Raw genomic sequence first — 19,183 nt, 5'->3', positions numbered from 1 at the left:
TAACACACCGTAGATGAGATTAAAAAACAGTTGTACGATGTAATCAGCCAATTAAGCAAATAAAATGCATTTATTGAGTGTGAAGCAGGTGTTTACCACTGTTAAGCCATACTTAATTATTGTGATGCTGTAACAAACAAGAAACAACAAAATGTCTTATTTAATGTTTTCTTCAATTTACTGTCATTAACTAGTCTGTGAGGAGCAACACTGTAAAGAATCTGCTGCTGGGATTGTTAAAGTATTTCTATTCTACTTCACATTTACTCATTTTCACTTTTCAAGACTCGTTCTTGAACTACTTTGAACTGAATTTGAAAAAAAAATCATGTATAATTCAGAAGCCGTCGCTCTGGTAAACTCATGACCGATGTTATTTAGTCAGGTTCTTTGAATGACACGAGAAACACACGCAGACGTAGATTATTTGATGTTTTACAATAACCTGGTGGTAAACCAACATGAGCCATTCCACTCAGGACAGAAGCTATTTTATCAGATCAGCATCGTCATGAGCTGGCATGTGCAAAAAAACAATTTCAGTCAAAAAATGACTAAGTATAGGGAAGTGTCTATACATTCAAATTGCCATTAACCTATTTAATGTTCAAATACGTTAGCAAACAAGTATGTAAACAATATGTTTTCTTTTCAACCTTTTAACGTTTCTCCAAGGTGTTTTTGTTTTCTTCTTTTTGTCCCAGAAAGAAGCGACCAATCAAGGGCTTCTTAACTGAACAATGACACTAAGAATAAAACGAGGTTAAAACAAATATCCGAACTTTAAAAAAGTCTCTCTTCATTTTGATGAATCCTTATAATTTAACCTAATAATTTTTCCACATTCCTGAAGGTGTGTGCTCTTACCTGAGGGCCTCTGTGTCCTTGCTGGGAGCCCCCTTGCCTCTGCTGAAGGGACGTTTCCTGAGAAAGGCAAAGAAGCAGGAAGTGTTCCCAGCAATGTACGTTTTATTGCTTATTGACTTTGCTCCTGCCGAGGTAGAGCCACCCAGTCATTCTGATCGCCAGGCCCAAGGCGTTTCCTGATATCACCAGAGGGTGTTCATACCAGTTGTGTCTCAATGAGCCATATCGTGCCTGGTAAATGTTATTGGTCAAAGCAAAACCCTCACTGTGTCTCCTGTGGTCATCAGGTTTCTACAATTAGAACATTATGGTGATCAACAATAGCATGTAGTTGAGTTAAAATCGCCCAACTAAATGCCAGTAAGTCACTGTTCTGCGGACTAAACACTCCTGTCATGGGTCCAGCACTGCTTGCTGAACACCCAGAGGCTATTATGTTGTAAACCAGCAGATATAAAATATGACCTGCTTAAATCCCTCTGGATGAAGAAGGATATTCAGGGTGTGATTTGTTATAACAGCAGAAGAGGGCGGGATGTTTTCACAGACAGGTGAGGACGTTGATAACAGCTAAAGGTTTAAAACAATAATGAAGTTTGATAACTTAAAATAAAGACAAAGCTTTCCAATTTCATGCTGGACAGCGCTGAACTGGTCCCTGCACATCCAGGGGCGTCAGAGCGTGGTGCATGTTGAATTTCATTGCAACTGAGAGTGCGAAAAAGGGAAATTTGAATTTGCATGATTGTTTCTTTGTTTTAACAGTTTTTCTCATTGGCTAAAAAAAAATCTTTAATTAGTTTTTTGAAGCAAATACATTACAATTACATACACATGTACAGGGTATTTACATTTCACTTATTGTGAAATCCAATATATATTTAAATATCGCAGACTTCCTGTTAGAGTGCATGAGACTTTTTTGTGCGTCTTGGGATGTTACATATGTGTGTGACTTTTTCAAATTTTACAGGTGGCGCCGTTTAGCCATTTTTACAGTCACGTGTGATGCCGCCAAATTATTAAATTTTTCGCCGGGCCTGATGACTGTGAAAAGTTTGTACGCTTCGGCCCTCAAAAATGCGTTTTCCAAAAATGAAGAAAGTATAAGCGTTAATAATAATGATAATAATCTTTATAATTTCAATAGGGACCTTCGGCACTTTCAGTGCTCGGACCCCAATAAAAACTATGTGAAGCAAACTGTACATAGATTGAGCACATGCAGCTTAAAAGAGAAACTCATAAAATCCAGAAGAAAGTGGAACGCAAACTGTAAAGTTAAATCTGGACCAATGGGAGAAGGACAGGGCTGTAAAAACCAGTTTCAGTAGCTGCCTCCTAGTGGCAATAAATTAGAGCCAAAGTGAAAGTCCTGCTCCACGATAATACCCAGAAAACAAGGATTTTACTCTCACTGTCAATCTTCTAGTGGAACACATTTATCCAAAACATCTGGAAAAGCTCCTCTGCTTTATTTCAGAGATTTTGACGTTATGACTTCACTCTTTGATGTTTTAAATTATTTTTCAAATGTTCATTAATCCTGATATTTTAGTTTCAGAATTTGTTTGTGATAGTTAACTTACATTATTGATATTTTCTTGATCTTTGTGACATTTTGACTGTTTAATTCAAAATTGATTATTAAATATAACTTTTTGTTTTCATCAATAAATCCTAACTTTTTACTTGCTTCATCTTACATTTTCATCCAACTGTGGACTTAACCCTTTAATGCCTGAATTTATATTCATGTATATTAAAAGAAAATATTCTTGGGGTGTTTATGCCTTCAAGTAGATGCTCAATTAAATTGAGATTGTTAATTTGACTATAGCACAAAAAATAAACACAGATGTGGGTACGTTTTAAATTTTCAACAACAGGCATAATGGCCAATAATTACAAAATAATAACAATATAACAGACTTTCTTCTTGTTCTTATGGAGTATGAATCGGTCTTAAGAACAAAAAGAAAGTTCAGCACGCTGGGGTCCTGCCGAACAAAATTACGTCAATTTCAAGGGGGGGTAGGCAGATATTTATGTCACAGTTCATGACGTCGTTTTTTTTCCAGGTTTCTGATTGGATATCGTGGCTTCATGGTTCTCCCTACACTGCCCCCTACAGGCTTGGCATGCTCATAGCAGCTCTGAACCAGGTGTATATGCAGTCCGTGTCAATGAAGACTTTTTTGTAAATGTAGAGTGGGAAATATCAGTTTTTGTAAAAACCTGGGTGCGTGTAAACGTGGCCTCCAGTAGATGTTTACCATGACATGTACTCCATGATTCAGCATTATTGCAGATAATGTCACACACTTTCATAGACATTCTCTAAAATGCTTCAGGCAAGTTTTGAAGAACAAAACATCCAATCTGAGGCGTTTACCAAATTACTTGAATCTCAACGCAGTGAAGCAACTGTGGGAGGTGAGATCAGAGATGGTCCTGGAGGTCCTGCGTGTTTTCAATGTTCCCTGCTGAAACACGCCTGAATCTAATGAATGCATCATGATGAAGCTCAGCAGAAAGCCAGTGATGAGCCAATCATTACTACCGGGTGCATTGAAGCAGGAGCAAACTGAAACTGTGCAAGACTGTGGAGAGCTCACCCCTGTGCAAGATTAAAAAGCTCAATCCACGGAGGTTCCACCTCTCCGCCAGGATCCTCTGTTAACGTCTTGGCGCCAGGTCACAGCACCTTCAGAGGTAAGAGAGGGTCAATGCCTCGCCGTGTCAGGTCTGTTTAACAAGCATAATATAACACACCTGATCAAGTAGTTTGTCAGCATATTGACACAAATTCTATCACTGTACTTTATATCCTATCTTGACTTTGCCGTTTCTCCTCACCCATATGGTCATTACATAACGCTCAAAATGTTGACTTCGCTTCCTTTCACTTCACTGTGGACATTTTCAAAATGTCGTTTTTATTGTCAGCATACTAACAAACGTGAGCGTTGTGTAACTTCCTACTAAATATATATTTTTTCTTTTCAAATGTGAACCAAAAACAATAAAGTAAGAAAAACATTTTGACATGACAAACCAAACCAAACCAAAACAGCAGCATATTCAGTAATGTTTATGTTGCTTTACTATAATTACACAGACGAAAACAATGTACAGTGACTAGATGTGTCAGGCTCGCGGCGCCAGTAACACTGCAGCATAATGCGTTGCACAGCACAAAATGTTTTCTCGAGTACAAAACTTGAAATCCAAATGCACATTTACAGGAATCAACTCTGAACATAATTCGGCACTGTAATAACAAGGGAGAGGTTTGCTCCCTGTGGTTTTATTCTGAGCTCTGCTCTTTGTGTCAAAATCAGATAAAAAAAAAAGAAAAATGTAGTCGTGTTTGTCTTTACATTCTTTTGAGAACATCCCGTTGGTATTTCTGTCACTTTAAGATGACATGCCGTTTTCAGAAACACCATTACTTAAAATCGTATCATCGCTCTAATACAAGTCCTCTCTACTTGCCTACTTCAGTTCTTTAATTCATTGATGAGCTTATAACAATCCAAGATATTACACACCGAGTTGTGCCTCCTTTTAGGACTTATTTTGCTGTATTGTGGTTTCTTTCGGGGGGGTGGGGCTGAATATGTGAAATATGGTTTCCTACAAATTATATTCTACGTGCATTTTGCCAGCATGTGCAAAATCTTTCCCGGGTCCCTGTTGGATTCATGTACACGGACAAAATGAAGGCACAAACTGATGAAAAGAGCATAACAGACTAGCCCGTATACACACACACTGCCGTTTGTTTCAGTCTGCTGGATGGCTCCCTGGGTCGTTCACCTCGACTCAAAAGTCTTGTGGGCGTCCCATTCAGGACAGCTTCTTCAGGTATAATCACACAAGTACATTAAAGATACACAGCTTCAAATTGTCTTTATAGAAGAGGCAGAAACTAAGTTAGTAGAAATGGTCTTGGGTTCAAAAAAGGAGGAGAGAAAAAAAGAAAAACAGGATGGGTAAACGGGAGGATGAAAGGCCTTCCAGTATGCCACAGTAACTCAACCTACGATACCGTGTGTCTCGTCTTGAATGAGAAACTTTTACTATTTGGGCCTTTCTGCTCCTCATAGCTCCTCCAGTCTCTTCTCCACACCCCCTCTCACGGAGGACGGGGAGGGTGCGTGCGATTGTATGCAGCAAAAACGTAGCACCAAAATTCTGAGCTCCCATTCGCCCCCTCCAGACAGAGAGGGGGAAGTGGTTACTGGGCAAAGGGGGAGGGCGCCGCGCCGCGCCCTACGCACGCTCCTTGCGCTTCAGCTTGGAGGACTTCTTGATGGTGCCGTTCTTGTTGAGCAGCTTCAGCACCTTCTCCTTGTGGTCCAGCACTTTCATCATGGAGTCTCGGGCCTCGGTCACCTGGTCCATCACCAGCTTACTGCGCTGCATGTTACCCTGAGGACAAACACACCAGTAAGTTCTGATGGAAAAAAAGCAAAAGTTGAAGTAAAGCTGGACTCTCAAACTTTTTATCTGCCGTTACATTTTTAGAATAATTAAAACCCGCCTCGCAACGCTGCAATAGAATCCTAGTTTGTGATCCGAGGAATGCGTTTCAATTCCCAGAAAACATGTTTTCTTTTAGATTTGTATCATCGGTGCTTAATATACATTAAAAATTCCTCCATTTCTATTAGAATTCGACAAAGATAAGATCTTTGTCATTTCACATTACAATAAAACGACATTTTGGTGACAACTCGCATCACAGCAGCTTGTGGATGAAAACAGAGGCATATAAAAGTACATTATTACACATATATATATATATATACACACAGTATAAAAAACAAAAGATAATAAATGAGTAAAATAGGTGCAAATTCGGGTGTAATTTTAATACAATAGAGCCCTGAAGGGTTTCCTAGTGTTGTAATAGTTAGTCCAATCAGTTCACACCAGGAAGGCTCAGGTTTGATTCAGCGCAGAGTTTTTTTGGAGTTTGGATGTCCTCCGGTTGTTCGCCACTTGGTTTCCCTGGGTACACCCTCTTCCTCGACACAGCCCAGAGGCAGGCTTGTTTTATTGACGGGAGTCTCTAAACTAAGTGGACATGCGCCACATGTTAACCCTTAACTTGTGTGAAGGTTTAGAAGAATGAATTGTGGTTACAAAGCTAAAAGAATGTAAAGGTTAAACACTGCACGGTGAAAAAGTTTCATACAAGTGTAACAAAATCAAGTGCCAATAACAAACAGACCAAACCTTATGATCACCATACCTGTATAAGCTCGTTGATGCGGTGAAGGTCATCGTCGGCGCCGGCCCTCTTCTTGGGAATCAAGCCTTCTTGCAGGGTGGAGAGGCGGCTGTACACATCATGCTCCAAAGTCGACTGCAGGACAAGTTACAGAAAAAAAACAAAATGTTTAGTAAAACACGTGAAGGAAAAAGAGAAAATGGTTGATCATAACTGGAGGATATCAGAGGATCTGGATGGAGTTGAGAGTCGTATTACAGGTTGGGCTGTTTGTTATTGCCCGCAGTAAACTGTCACACTATGGCAAGAGAAAGCATATTATTCCAGCACCCTCATCTAAAATCAATAAATATTCTCAACTGTTGTAAATATAGTAATACTTATCAGTAGAACTCACACAAGGAATTTGCATACATTTGTGGAAATAATGGAAAAGGATTTATTCAACACAGCCTGAAGTTTGTGCATTTTAGGTGTCCTTCCTGCAACCAGATCTTCTAGGATCTGCACATCAGCTCATTATCCAAATATATTTTTAATAATATAAAAAGCAAAGAATTACTTCTCAGCCCATTATAGATCTGGGAACTACCTCATACACCAGCATGTGCAGTGAACACCCTTTAACAAGTACTTTGAATAACAATCAATGAAGATAGGAGCAAAGTAACCAACTAAATCAACCTCGCCCTGTATTTTTAAATAGTGTTTGCAAACCAATTACCGAAAAAAGAATCCCTGTGTGATCATGCTATGTTAATACACTGCAACTGTAACAACACTCACCAGCTGTCTGAGCTGCGCAGCACAAAGGTGGAGCTTCCAGCCTTGCGCTCTGCATGCCACTCCTCTCTGATTGGCCACATCTTGTAAGGTGCCCTTCTTCTCTTCTGTGAATGAAACACAATAATTCAGAGAGGTACACTGGTTGTATGGAAAAAAGACGCTGTGCTCTTGAGAAGCTCACCTTTGACCCGAATGTCGCTGTACCTCTGGAAGTGGTGGTAAGCAGCCTTCCAGGGGTTACGGTAGTGTCGCAAGAGGGTAACAGGGGGCCGCGGCCTGACTGGCACGTAACGCACTCCTTCTTCGTCTGAAGACAGAAAGACGCATTGACCAAGGGAACACAACAGAAACACAAACTCATCAATGCAACAGAGGTTGGAATTGCATACCAACATATTCCCTGGGTGGAGAGTCACGCCGTTCTGCCCTGCCGGTGATGGGCCTGCCGGGGGCCTTTTCTTCATCTGTGCTGTTTGTCTCGACCATCTCAGTCTCCTCCGTGGAAATAACGTGCTGCTGCTTGCGTGGCTTCTTCCTCGGGGAGGCCCCAGGGATGAGATCTCCCGGGGCAGGGGCAGCCAGCAGCGTGGTCTGAGCGGTGAGTGTCGGTGCTGAAGACAGGCTGGAATTGGGGTCTGAGAGACACAAATGAGTGTTTATTATTTTAGTTTTTGCATTAATTAGATCACCAATCACATGTGGGAGACATACACAAACATACACAGCCCTAACCTTGCTGAGAGGAGTCCATGGACTCTGACTCCTGCTTAATTTTCACATCTGGACAGACGGAGCCGGCGGCGGTGCTGCTGGCGGCCGGCTGAGTCGGCGAGGCCACAGTGTTGGCCATGGACGCGGGAACAGGGGGGGTGATGGCCATGGCTGCCGGTAGAGAGGAGAGGACGGTGGAGGGCTGCGAAGACGGGACGGGCCCAGGTGTGGCGAGCATAGAGGGGATGGCCTGAGCGAGGTGCTGAGTGTTTGAAGACAAGCCCTGCTGCTCTCCTCCCTGAGAGGGCATGGCTTCGACGGCGGCCATGACAGACGGCGCTACCGCCACGTGCACCTCGGCTTTGGGTTTCACACTGCGTGGTGAAGAACAAATCAAGTCAGCTGATGCATCAAAAGAAAATGTTTTACCCTTAAACAAAAAGCATTTAGAAAAACTAGTAGAGGACATAAAGTCACCTTGCAGGTCGGGGAGATCCTGCTCCTCTCACACCGCTCTCAATTCTGCCACTGCTTGGTTCACTTGGCTGTGCAGGGATCAGGTTCTTACGAACACACCTGGAACATAGAGACCAGCAACATAAATCCATTACACTGGAAGTCCACATAACTTTCTTCACCTGAAGCCAAAACACTCCCACCTACAGGGTGACCGTGTGCCAGTGAGAAGCGCAGTTTTAAAACTATGACACACAGTAAAATATAACAATTTTGTTCGTTTTATTTAAAAAAAGAAAAAGGAAAAAAAAAGTAGAAAAACAATGTCATTGATGATATTACTAGAACTCTAACACCCCACAGCTACTTTTCTGTGGCCTTTTGTATAAGTGCTAATCGCTGTGCAAGTTACAATTAAGATTCTACTGATCATGGTAAAATTTTCAGAAACATCGATTTTAAAATCACAGTATATCAGAGGAGAATTTTCCTCATCACAAGGCACAGTAAACTGCAAATTCAACTGAGGACATAGAGAATTCATGTTCCCTGACAAACCGAATCACAAAACAAATTGTAAACAAACAGGAAGCCAGAGTAACAGGCTGAGCTTGTGATCCCGGTCAGACTGAAGAGAGAGACGAGAGTGTTCCATTTACATGAACACTGAATAAAGTAATATCAAATAGTTTAGACCCAAAAATACACCTCAGATTTTCTGTTATGCTGTGACCCATCCAGACCTCTCTGGTCATATGGATCAAAACTGCTTTCTGTTCCTCGAGTCAGAAACAAACCGAGAAGCTGTTTGTAGTTTTTATAAACCAAAGATTTGGAACAAACCAACTGAAGATTACAGGATGACTGTAACCGAGTTCTTTTAAAACCAGGCTGAGGACCTTTCTGTTTGCTGCTGCCTTTCAGGGAAACAAGTATTTATTTCACGATTTAATGTATCTTTAATCTATCTTGTACTTCTACACTCTTATTCCTAATGTTTTAGATTGTATTGTCTTTGTTATTATTCACTTCTCTCATTGCCATCACTGAAATGTGGTATAGAAATACAGCTGCCTTGCCTAAAGTGATTGGATTTACACGGACCTTCATGCTCTGACTCACCCGTGATGTTGGCCGTTTGCGACATGCAAGTTTTACCAGGTAAGCCCACCGGTATTAAACATGTTTTTTTTTTTTGTTTTTTTAGCTCAACATATCAATCTTCATGTATTTAGGAAGAGATGAGCACTGAAGTCTTTCTTAGTGTGATTTGACAGCATTGGCTTCTGTATTGACCAGGTGGGGTTTGCCATCACCACTTTTCTTTCACAAATAGACACATTGTGAAGTTACACAACAGACATACGGACAAAGCTCCGACAGCTGGGAAACAATTACATGTGATATTTACAAAGACTGTGATGGGATCAGAAGAAGAGTTAGTCCACCTCCTCTGATCTTAGTTACGACTCTAAAGAGCCGATCTAAGTTAATTTACCTGCAGCTACTGTCAGCCATTTTTAAAGATGCTGTGGTTAAATAGGTTCAATCCAACTGTACTTTCAGATCTGGCAAATACTTTGACTGAGTAAAAACTAACGTGTATAAAAGATAACACAATAAAGGTACAGAAATAGATTTTTTGGTGTGTTTTTTTTATTTTTATACAAATGATATTCAACCTATGGGAGCAGGTCCTGGCTCAACTCTGACCCGTTACACAAACAACTTCACTTATGCACATAGAAAACAATAAAAATAGATTTGATGTCTTAATTATGTGCTAATGGTTTCATCCAAGTACTAAAAAAACAGTTAGATACTAGGTAAAGACCCTATTTGGTGAAAAGAAGAAAAAAGGAGACAGACTCTTGTCCTGAGTCACTTTCGCTTTCCAATCCGTGCCCCTGTGAATATTTTCCTCGCTACTTGAGAATCGATTACAAACAGGTGCAGCAGCATCCAGAGAGGGATAAGTTGACAGGTGGAGGGAGGGTAAGACAAGCTAATGCACAAACGGTAATTGACACAAACAGATAAAACTGATAAACTGACAACTATTTATTATACAGGTATTACAAATAATACCTAAAAAAATTGCTATTGGAAGGTAACTTTCAACGAGAGTTAAAATACTATGGGCTTAATTGTTGAAAAATGTGTTTGATCTTTTAAACAAATATGCAAAAAGCGTAAATATCTATAACTGAGTTATTGGCCTCATTTGTATTTCTTTAAATTTTGTGTACTTGTACAATGACAAACTATTCTATTCTGACAGAAAAGCCAATCGTGGGGGTCCGGGCATTTAGAAGGAAATCATGAAAACACACGTGTTACACTCACCCTTCATTAGCCGGCTTCTTGCGGAGGATGCTGGGTCTTGAGGAGACCAGTGTAGGAGTTCCTACACCTCCCTGCGTGTGTGCTTGAACCATAGTGGCTACCGGCTGGGTTGTGCTGAACGTGCTGCTGATGGGACTCGCTACAAAACCATCGGTCAAAACAACTCCTGGAACGAATAATGCGCCAATTACAAACAAGCTGTAACAACCATTTATCAGCGTCAGCTTGTTTAAAATAATATTATTTCAACAGGTACCAGGTTTTGCTTCAGCCTGTGGCTGTTGCTGCTGTGTGACTATTGGGGTCTGCTGTATTCCCTGTGTGGTGATTGGCGTAGAGGTGTGCAGGCCCTGGACTCCTATTGGTGTAGGCTGGATGCCTTGTGCAGCCATCGGTGCTGGCTGGATGCCCTGGGTGCTGATTTGTGCAGATGGCAGTCCAATTCGATCTACCGCCATCAGCTGCATGTGGTTCAAATGGACAGTTGTAGCCACGCCCACTCCAGCCTGAGTGGGCAAGCCTGAGCTTGGAGCTTGAGGAGTCACTTGAAAGAAAAAAGCAAAAAAACATTTTTGAAAGTACGAAAGAGACCTATGTGCAATATGAGAGATGAAGTAATCCTATTTGCATTTATTGGGTTGCAGAAATAATTTTGTTGTTTAAATTTGAAACAGTCATTTAAATTGGCTGATGATACCATCTTGTGGTAAAAAAGGGTATTACATCCAAAGGGCCCTCAAAAGACAAATTGGCTACACACACACTTCTTTAAAAGGTCATGAATGTTTCCACAAATTTGTAAATGAAAAAGAAAAAAAAAAGTAAATGAAACACACTATCCTAAAACATTCCCTTGGAGACCACTAACATTGAGAATACATGCTCAAGTGTTTAGCTTATTTGTATGTAATTATTGTTTTTATACATCACAAATTAGCACAAGTTCCAGTACATTAAATGAAGTACACAGTACTCACCAGGATACTGGCGGATAGTAGATACAGAGCTACTGATGGGGGTATAGGTATGTGTCAAGGGGTATGAAGAGGAGTAAGCCGGGAGGAAATACTGGAACTGCACCGGCACTGAAGGCCTGTGAAATGAAATACAGACGGTTAATAATGACATGTCAACATTCAGTTCTAAAACACAAGTTTGTTGGTAGGACTATATGTGAATATATGACATTTCAAACTGGCTTCTTTTAATATCTGTTCACTGTGTTGATTGCAAGTGTAATTTCTTTCCAGTTATAAACAGACGCTGAATAGTAAAATGTATTTATTTTCAATAAATTTTAGAATTTTTTTTTTTTATATTTTGATTTAATTCTTTATAATTTTCCATTATCCAGTGCTAATTTTATATGTTAATAATAAAATAATTGTTTATTGTTCAGTGTCAGAGGAAAAAAGGCAGAAGGTACTTAAGAGGTGAGCAGGCAGAATTTTTCAGAAATTATTATTTCTATAACAGAATACGAGTATTTCTTTAGCAGCCCAGATAAGCATGCGCGTGTGGGCATGGGTATCAGATATTTTTGAAGTGCATCATCTTTGTTAACTACCTACTTGCACAGAACTATTAAATGGGCCGCAGCAAGTTCATTAAAACCTGTGTGCTCACCTGTTGTCGCTCCTGGCTTCCATGGTGACGGGGTTAGGAGAGGACCTGTGGGCCGGGATGGGGATGAGATTGGCTCTCTCACCCGGGTACTCGGACTGCACACGGGATGAAGAATGAGCAATGGGCTGCGGGACAACTTTAGCTGTGAACGAAACAAAAGAGCAGTGAAGAGAAGCTTCACACTGCAGAAAAAGATATGAAATACAACAAGTGTCTGGAGCAGACAAAGACTTACCAACAGGGATAGCCGAAGTGGTCACTGCTGTAGCATGTGAAGAGTGGGACGCCATTGTCATAGTGACAATTGTGTTATTGGTCATTTGCGTATGAGGCACAGAGCCTGAACGTGATACAAATATGAAGGTATTTGTCAGAATCCCAGTTAATTTACATATTTCTGTGGCTGACTGATATTGAATTAATACTTGAAAGCCAAATACCTATTGTGGTTGTAGATGGCACAGTGTTGGTGGCAACAATTGGTGCCACAGTTGCAGCAGCTACGGGTGTCACAGGACTGAAAATGGGCTTCTGTAGAGGACAAACAATAATTAAAAAAACATTTAATATTTAATTATCTGTATAGGTGTCATTTGTAAACAGTGACCTGTGCCATGGCGTGTGAAGGCTGAGGTTTTCCAGCTCCAATGGCAGGGTTTGACGGCAGAGTGATCCGTGTGCCAGTGTCGCGAGATGCCTGAGGTCTCTGGATGCTGACAGTGGCGGAAGGATGAATGGTCAACCCAGGACGTCTGCAACAATGTGCACAAGTTCTCAAAGGTTGAGGTTATCTCTTGTATCAAAATGAATGAAGATTTGCTTTTTTTATACTCTCTAATGCCTCAAACATCATTGACAATCCCAGCATTGGTCTTAATGCCACAACTTACCCATGAGCCACCTCTGCAGAGTGTGTGACAGTGGGACTGATAACTGGGGACTGTGTTCTTGTTGCCGAGATGGGAGCCACCACAGTCGGCAGCACAGTTGTGGAGGTTGTCACTGCAGGGCGCGACTGCAAACGGTAGGGTACAAACACTGTTACACATGAGGAATCTAAATGCTACAGGTGTCACGCTTGTTTGTGCTGAAGCACAAATGAGTACCTGAAGGGTCTGGTGGATGATGTGCTGCACTGTGGGCTGCCCCGGACCTGCACTTGGCCCAGTGGCTGGCCGCAGGACAGTCTTTGAGCTGGACATAACTGCTGCAGCAGCAGCACCTACAGAACCAATATATATATATATTACATACACACACACACACACACACACACACACACACATCTGAAGTCTGGTGTATTCTCTTATGACATCATACATACCTCGAGGTAAATGAGAAGTGAAGGTCTGGGGAGGGACTGCAGGGGTCCCAATCTGCAGTGCAGGGGCACTGCCCCGAATGATCTGAATGTTAGCTGGCAGCAGGTGGTGCAAGTTGCTAGAATGACCCTAAAACAGTATGAAAGCAGACCCATGTTGATAGGTACAATTAAAAAGTATTGCTGGGAAACAGCTTTAATTGTGATGAAATCCCATTAAGTCCTGCAAATAATTCCATGTTTTCATGCAGAAGATAATCAAAAATTATATACTGGAGTCTGATTTTCATTTTTAAAACATAAACAAAAGTGCAATTCCATTTATTTGACCAACAATTAAATTACAATATATAATGTGCTTGTTCCCTCTATCAGTTAACATAGCATAGATAACATAGGTGATTTGCTGGCATCAATGATGTGCATTCTATTTAAACGATATCTAACACTTAAAGTGCTCTGGTGATTTAAGAAAAAATACATATTTTGCAGTCAATATAAATAACTGATATTTATCAACCGTCATTAAGGTTCAAGACTTTTCCTCCATAGAAATAGGTCTAAGTGGGGCCTTCTTATATTTGGAGTCTAATATTCCGTTCACAGCCAGACACCAGCTGTGCTCTGCAGACACTTGACTGAGATATTCAAATGTCAGGTTCATATAATCAACAGTGACTTGGTGATTATACCTGAGGGGATGACAAGCCACCCACAAGTGTCGGATGTTGTTTATAAAACTGCATGCAACAAGAAAACATCCTCAACAAAGTTGCACTGTAAAATGTGCAGGCACAGAAAAGTGTTTGTGTTTCTTGGTATTCAAAAATGATAACAACAGTTATTTCGGTCCATTAAATTACTGACTTCATAAGGATAGCATGTGAAAGTATGTACCCTTCTCCCTGTGTCTGCCCTGTGATGGACTGGTGAATTATCCAGGATGTACCCTGCCTCCACCCATAGTTATGCTCAGGTCAACTTCAGTGCTCTGCAACTCTGAACTGGATAAAGTAATATCGAGGATGTATGGATTTGGTCAGACAAGCTGTTCGATAAATACACAAAGGTTGCGTTGCCCTGCAGCAGTCTTAGGCCCAATCCACTCTCAAATAACTAATGAATGACTTGGAAAATGCATATACAGAAGACCAAGAGTTCCCACCTTTACAATGGACAGTGCTCTTATGGTTCACTCACCTGCTGACCACTGATGGTTGCCACAGGGATAGATGGTGTTGTGGCAATACTGCTCTCTATGGTGACAGTGATGTGACTAGGCACCTTAGGGGGGATGGGGATGTGAGCCTGGTTGGAGGCTGGTGCTGGAGCAATATGTCGACTTGGCATTGGTGACTTTAGGACCGCCTGGTAAAGGAAACACAACATAAATATTGCTCCGTCAGCTCTGGAGAGTGTTCAAAAATACAATGTGCTACATAAAGCATGATTAATTCCTCAACGATAATATTGATCCCTATTTTGTGTTTCTTTCTAAAATGTGAAATAAACTTCAAATGCTTTTTTCCCTCCAAAAATTTAAATCGATGTCTCAAGAGCACATGAAGTTGTGATAAAGTTAAGAAAATGGAAATAACATTTTGACCAAAGACAAAATAAGAAAACCACAAACAAAAGATTGCCAAAAAAGAACAACAATAACTGGCATTTAAGTTCTCTTTGGACCTTATTCTCCACATTTTGATATTATTGCTTTAAAAATTACTAATTTAATGCAGAAGTACTACTTCAGTCGTGGATTTATTGTGATGTTACAATGTTTTTCATCGACAGAGCAGGTAAAGGTAATTCAGAAACGCACAGATTATGCTGTCAGTGGTTAGTCAGCCACTGTATTCAACAGTTACCTTCATCTGTCCCTCAGTGAGGACTGCAGGCTGGCCTGGTGGGAGGTGGACCGATGGACCGGGTACAGTCACGGGTATCCCTGGCTGGATTGGCACAGCTTGAGGAGCAGCCTGTTGCTGGCCGTGCACCTGCACCTGTGGGTATGGTCTGACCACCATGGTCTCCTGCTTGTCATCTCTGAAGGCCAGGGTCCCACCACCACTCGGAGGAGGTGGAGGTGGAGGAGGAGGAGGATGATGCTCCTGCTGACCGTGGTCAGCATCCCGAGCACTCTCTAAATCTGCACTGGCTATGGAGAGACAGATGGATTACACATCACTCTTCCAATGCTCTCCTTGGTGCATATGAGAAAGAGCCAGAGAGATGCTGTGATACCTGAAGCAGTAGATGGCTGATTGACAGATACCAGGTTTCCAGCTGCAGGGATCTGAGGTGTTCCCCCACTGGAAGCAGGCAGCCCGTGTCGGGGGAATTGCTGGGAGCTCATATTTAACTAGTACAGACCTTTAAAAAGAATGAATATTTTACATTACCTCTAGTAGCAGACCCACAGTGGCTCTAACGCGAGGCTAAAAGCTGAGTAATATTTGCAGCATTGACATTTATCACGTTGGAGGACGACAACAACAACAAAAGGCCACCGGTTTAACCCTTCACAGACTGCGCGGGGTCATGGACGTGCTAACCAAGCTGAAGAACACAAGCAACAACACAACAAAAACAACCTACGAACTGCAGCAAGAAATAAATATTTCGACAGAGCGCTTCACATTTGAGAGAGAGAGATTTGAGCTTTTATTGGACCACTGTTTAGCGCAGTATGCTTGTTACTAACTGACAAGAATTGTTCCGTAGCTATCCGAAAACATTGTGGCTCCAAAACCCCGTTTTCTGGCGGCTTCCATTAAAACTTTCAAACGCGATACCAGCGCAGTCAGAAAATTTGCACATTAGTCGCTGGTTTTGCTTCGGAAACCTAAAAACTAAAAGCTACCTTGCTGGCCAGTTAGCTGAGCTAGCAGCAGGCTAAAGCTACGAGGCTAGCCCGCCTACTCCCCGGGACCATTGGTTAACTTTCCGCACAGACTCGGCACGCCGAAATAAACAAACACGTTTCTTGAGTGTGTGCAAAACTCACCGCTTCAGCTCTCTTGGTAGACTATGGCCGTTTAGTGGATTACAATTTTTCCATCAGTCTTTTCTTTTTTCTCCGACATGTAAGCCGGAAGAACGCTGGGAAAAGACTGGGACCGCCCTCCTGCCCTCGACCAATTAGAATGCAGCATCTGGGCGGGCCAACCAATCAGAGCGCAGCACCCCAGCCGCCCGCAGCACCACGGTGAAGAAGAAGTGGTCCGCGGAGGGAGAGGAGGAGCTCAGCTCGCGGACTCACTCATATCGTGCCAGCTGATCTATAGATCACGCGCAGAAAATATTTTTTTTTTTGTTTCTTTTAATGGATTGAATAAGCAAAGTCTGAAGACTCAACTGCAGAGATGCATTTAACAAACAGCAGGCCCGGTAGCATGTGGAAGAACGAGCCACAACACCCGGGTAGCTCCTCCTCGTGGTGGGCACCAGACCAGCCTGCTCAGCGCTGCTGTGGGACGGATCCACTGACTCCACTTCCTTCAACAGGGTTTGTCACAAGTCCGTAGCTTGGGCCACCCCACACCAAGCAAAACCAAGTCAAGTTTTTTTTTTTTAATGTCTTTTATCAAGGGAAAGCGTCTTCCAAGCCCTCGCCCCGCCCTCCCTTGCTGAATCAGAGCCCTCCTCTACTGTGTGGGTGTTGCAGCAATGATCCAATGAGCCCTATACAAGATCTTGCTGGCATGTCGAGGTGTGAATAAGATGAGATGTGCCCAGCCCCCCCTTACCCAATCAGAGCTCTTTCTTTTTATTTTATTCTGAAGTGTTAAATGACCTCCACAAATCACAATTACATGGTGTGACAAAACAAAAAATATTACTTTTGTAGTATTAAAAACTGGTTGAAAGTAAAAACACTTAAGTTAGGCATTGGACAAAACAGATTTTTATTGTACCATTCAATTTAATAAAAATATAAAGTGCATAACTTATGGAAAATAGTGTGCACCTTTCATAATAAAAGCTGCTTATAATGCACACCCGGCATAATGCGCTCCACACATGGAGTCCACCTCCCTCCGAAAAAATCCTGGCTATGGCCTTGGAGGCTGCACCTCCACCTTAGGCCTTGTTTACAATTACCCGGGTATTCACAAAAACTGATATTTTGCCCCCTATACATTTACAAAAAAAAATCTTCATTTACACCTGATCATTTACACCCAACAAATTATTTTGGTGGAGTTTTATTTCAAGCAACTGAGTAAATATAAAACAGGTTGTATGAGGTGTGTGTGAAGAATATATGTTACCCATAAGTTCTCAACAACATTTGAGTCACAGACATTCAGTTTTGTTTCATTTAAATTGATGGTATTTTATTGGCACTTTCTGAAAGTCATTACTCCTTTTTCTGTCTCTCCTTCCTCTCCCTCCTCTTTTCTTGCTTTTTTTTAAATCTTGGCCTTCCCTTTGTCAGTCACGGAGACGAGCTTGTCCAGTTTCCTAATCCTGTCGAGAAGAACCCGGATGTCCAGATTTGTCTTCCATCCATCGCTCCTCCTTAGCGATCCAGGCCTCCACAGTCTGTCTGGACCTTTTCAGCTGCTCTTTTTTCTGCTTCTTTGTCCTCGCCTCACTCTCCGGCAGCTGCTCTTTCAGGGCCTCTGCATTTCAGTGCTGTAAAAAATCAGGTGAAAGTGATACTTGAGTAAAAAGTACAGATACTTTGCTTGAAATGTACTTCGGTAAAAGGGAAAGTCAGCCATAAAATAATTACTTGAGAAAAAGTCTTAAAGTACCTCATATGGAAAGTACTCACGTATCAAAAGTAAGAGTACAAAGATACAAAACAGTTTTGACAGAGAGACTCCTCTCATCTCACCAAGGTCTCTGTCTTTTTCAGCGACCTGGGTCTTGAAGTGTGTGCGACCTCAGCCTCTCTTCTCTGCAGGGCCTGTTTCAGGGTCGTGACCTCTGAACTCAGCAGGCTGAACCTCTGCTCGTACTGAGATTGCAGGTCAGATTCCCCGGCAACATCACACAATTACAACAGCTGCGCGTTTGGGGGCGCTATCGGCTGAAACAAACACTGAGTAGAGAGGAAGAAGAGCATGACGAAGATAAAAGAATCTTTATTTCGAACATACAAACAGGAAAAAGAAGCATTTAGATGAATAAAAACAAAGAAACAACACAATCCACGTAATCTACATTTGCATGAACGAAAAGGAGGAGGAAGAATTAAAAACGTATTTATTCCTACCGCTCAAACATTTAGTACAATTTGATCACTTTTGTCAATCCCAGATCATTTTCTTAGGACCTCCTCCACACAGGAATCGTGATGTACAGTATGTGACCTCGGCGTAAATAAATCAATCTCAATTTTCTATATTAATTTCAAACTAACCCTAACAATAATAAAAGTTCACTGCTTCCACTAACCAACAGAAAAGAGAGAAAACCGTCATCATGACGTTGGACATCTTTATCACATGTATGTTTATGTCTAAGCTGTTCATCCTGAGTACTTCAATGTCTTTTGGGGAAATGTTTTAAGTTCTGTCGTGTGACATTTGTATTTGTATTACAAAAATGTAAATAAAAATATCTGAAAAAAACTAATTCTCTTGGTTTTCCTGAGAACCTGATTGCTCTGCTGGGAAGAACATTCTAGAAATTGTATTCGTGAACACATTGGATAGGTTTGTGTGTTGCTTGTCCCTTTGGCATCTATTGTATCACCTTTGTATCTGCAATTTATATGATTTGATTTGGCAGGACAGTATTATATATGGGTATATGGGGGCCGCTCATTTATGTCATGAAACTACAGGGGTGCTTTAAACCTTGACAATAGCGAG

The 19,183-nt window shown here is 41.5% G+C and overlaps 1 protein-coding gene across 1 annotated transcript; it reads right to left on the bottom strand.

The window, feature by feature from the left end:
- Positions 1–3,942: 3,942 nt before the first annotated feature.
- Positions 3,943–16,470, bottom strand: sap130a (Sin3A-associated protein a). Its single transcript, XM_080473831.1, has 21 exons — positions 16,363–16,470; positions 15,600–15,728; positions 15,224–15,513; positions 14,556–14,723; positions 13,359–13,485; positions 13,141–13,256; positions 12,925–13,049; positions 12,642–12,786; positions 12,475–12,565; positions 12,270–12,374; positions 12,035–12,176; positions 11,386–11,501; positions 10,665–10,952; positions 10,409–10,574; positions 8,084–8,182; positions 7,628–7,980; positions 7,285–7,530; positions 7,077–7,202; positions 6,896–6,999; positions 6,131–6,244; positions 3,943–5,304 (listed from the first exon to the last, which is right to left on the bottom strand). The coding sequence occupies exons 2-21, from the start codon at positions 15,709–15,711 to the stop codon at positions 5,146–5,148; spliced, it is 3,192 nt and encodes a 1,063-aa protein (XP_080329957.1). The 5' UTR covers positions 15,712–15,728; positions 16,363–16,470; the 3' UTR covers positions 3,943–5,145.
- Positions 16,471–19,183: the final 2,713 nt, after the last annotated feature.

Source organism: Lipophrys pholis (assembly GCF_963383615.2).
Source record: "Lipophrys pholis genome assembly, chromosome: 10".
NCBI classification, from domain to species: Eukaryota; Metazoa; Chordata; class Actinopteri; order Blenniiformes; family Blenniidae; genus Lipophrys; species Lipophrys pholis.
This window is presented reverse-complemented; position numbering and strand designations above follow the sequence as displayed.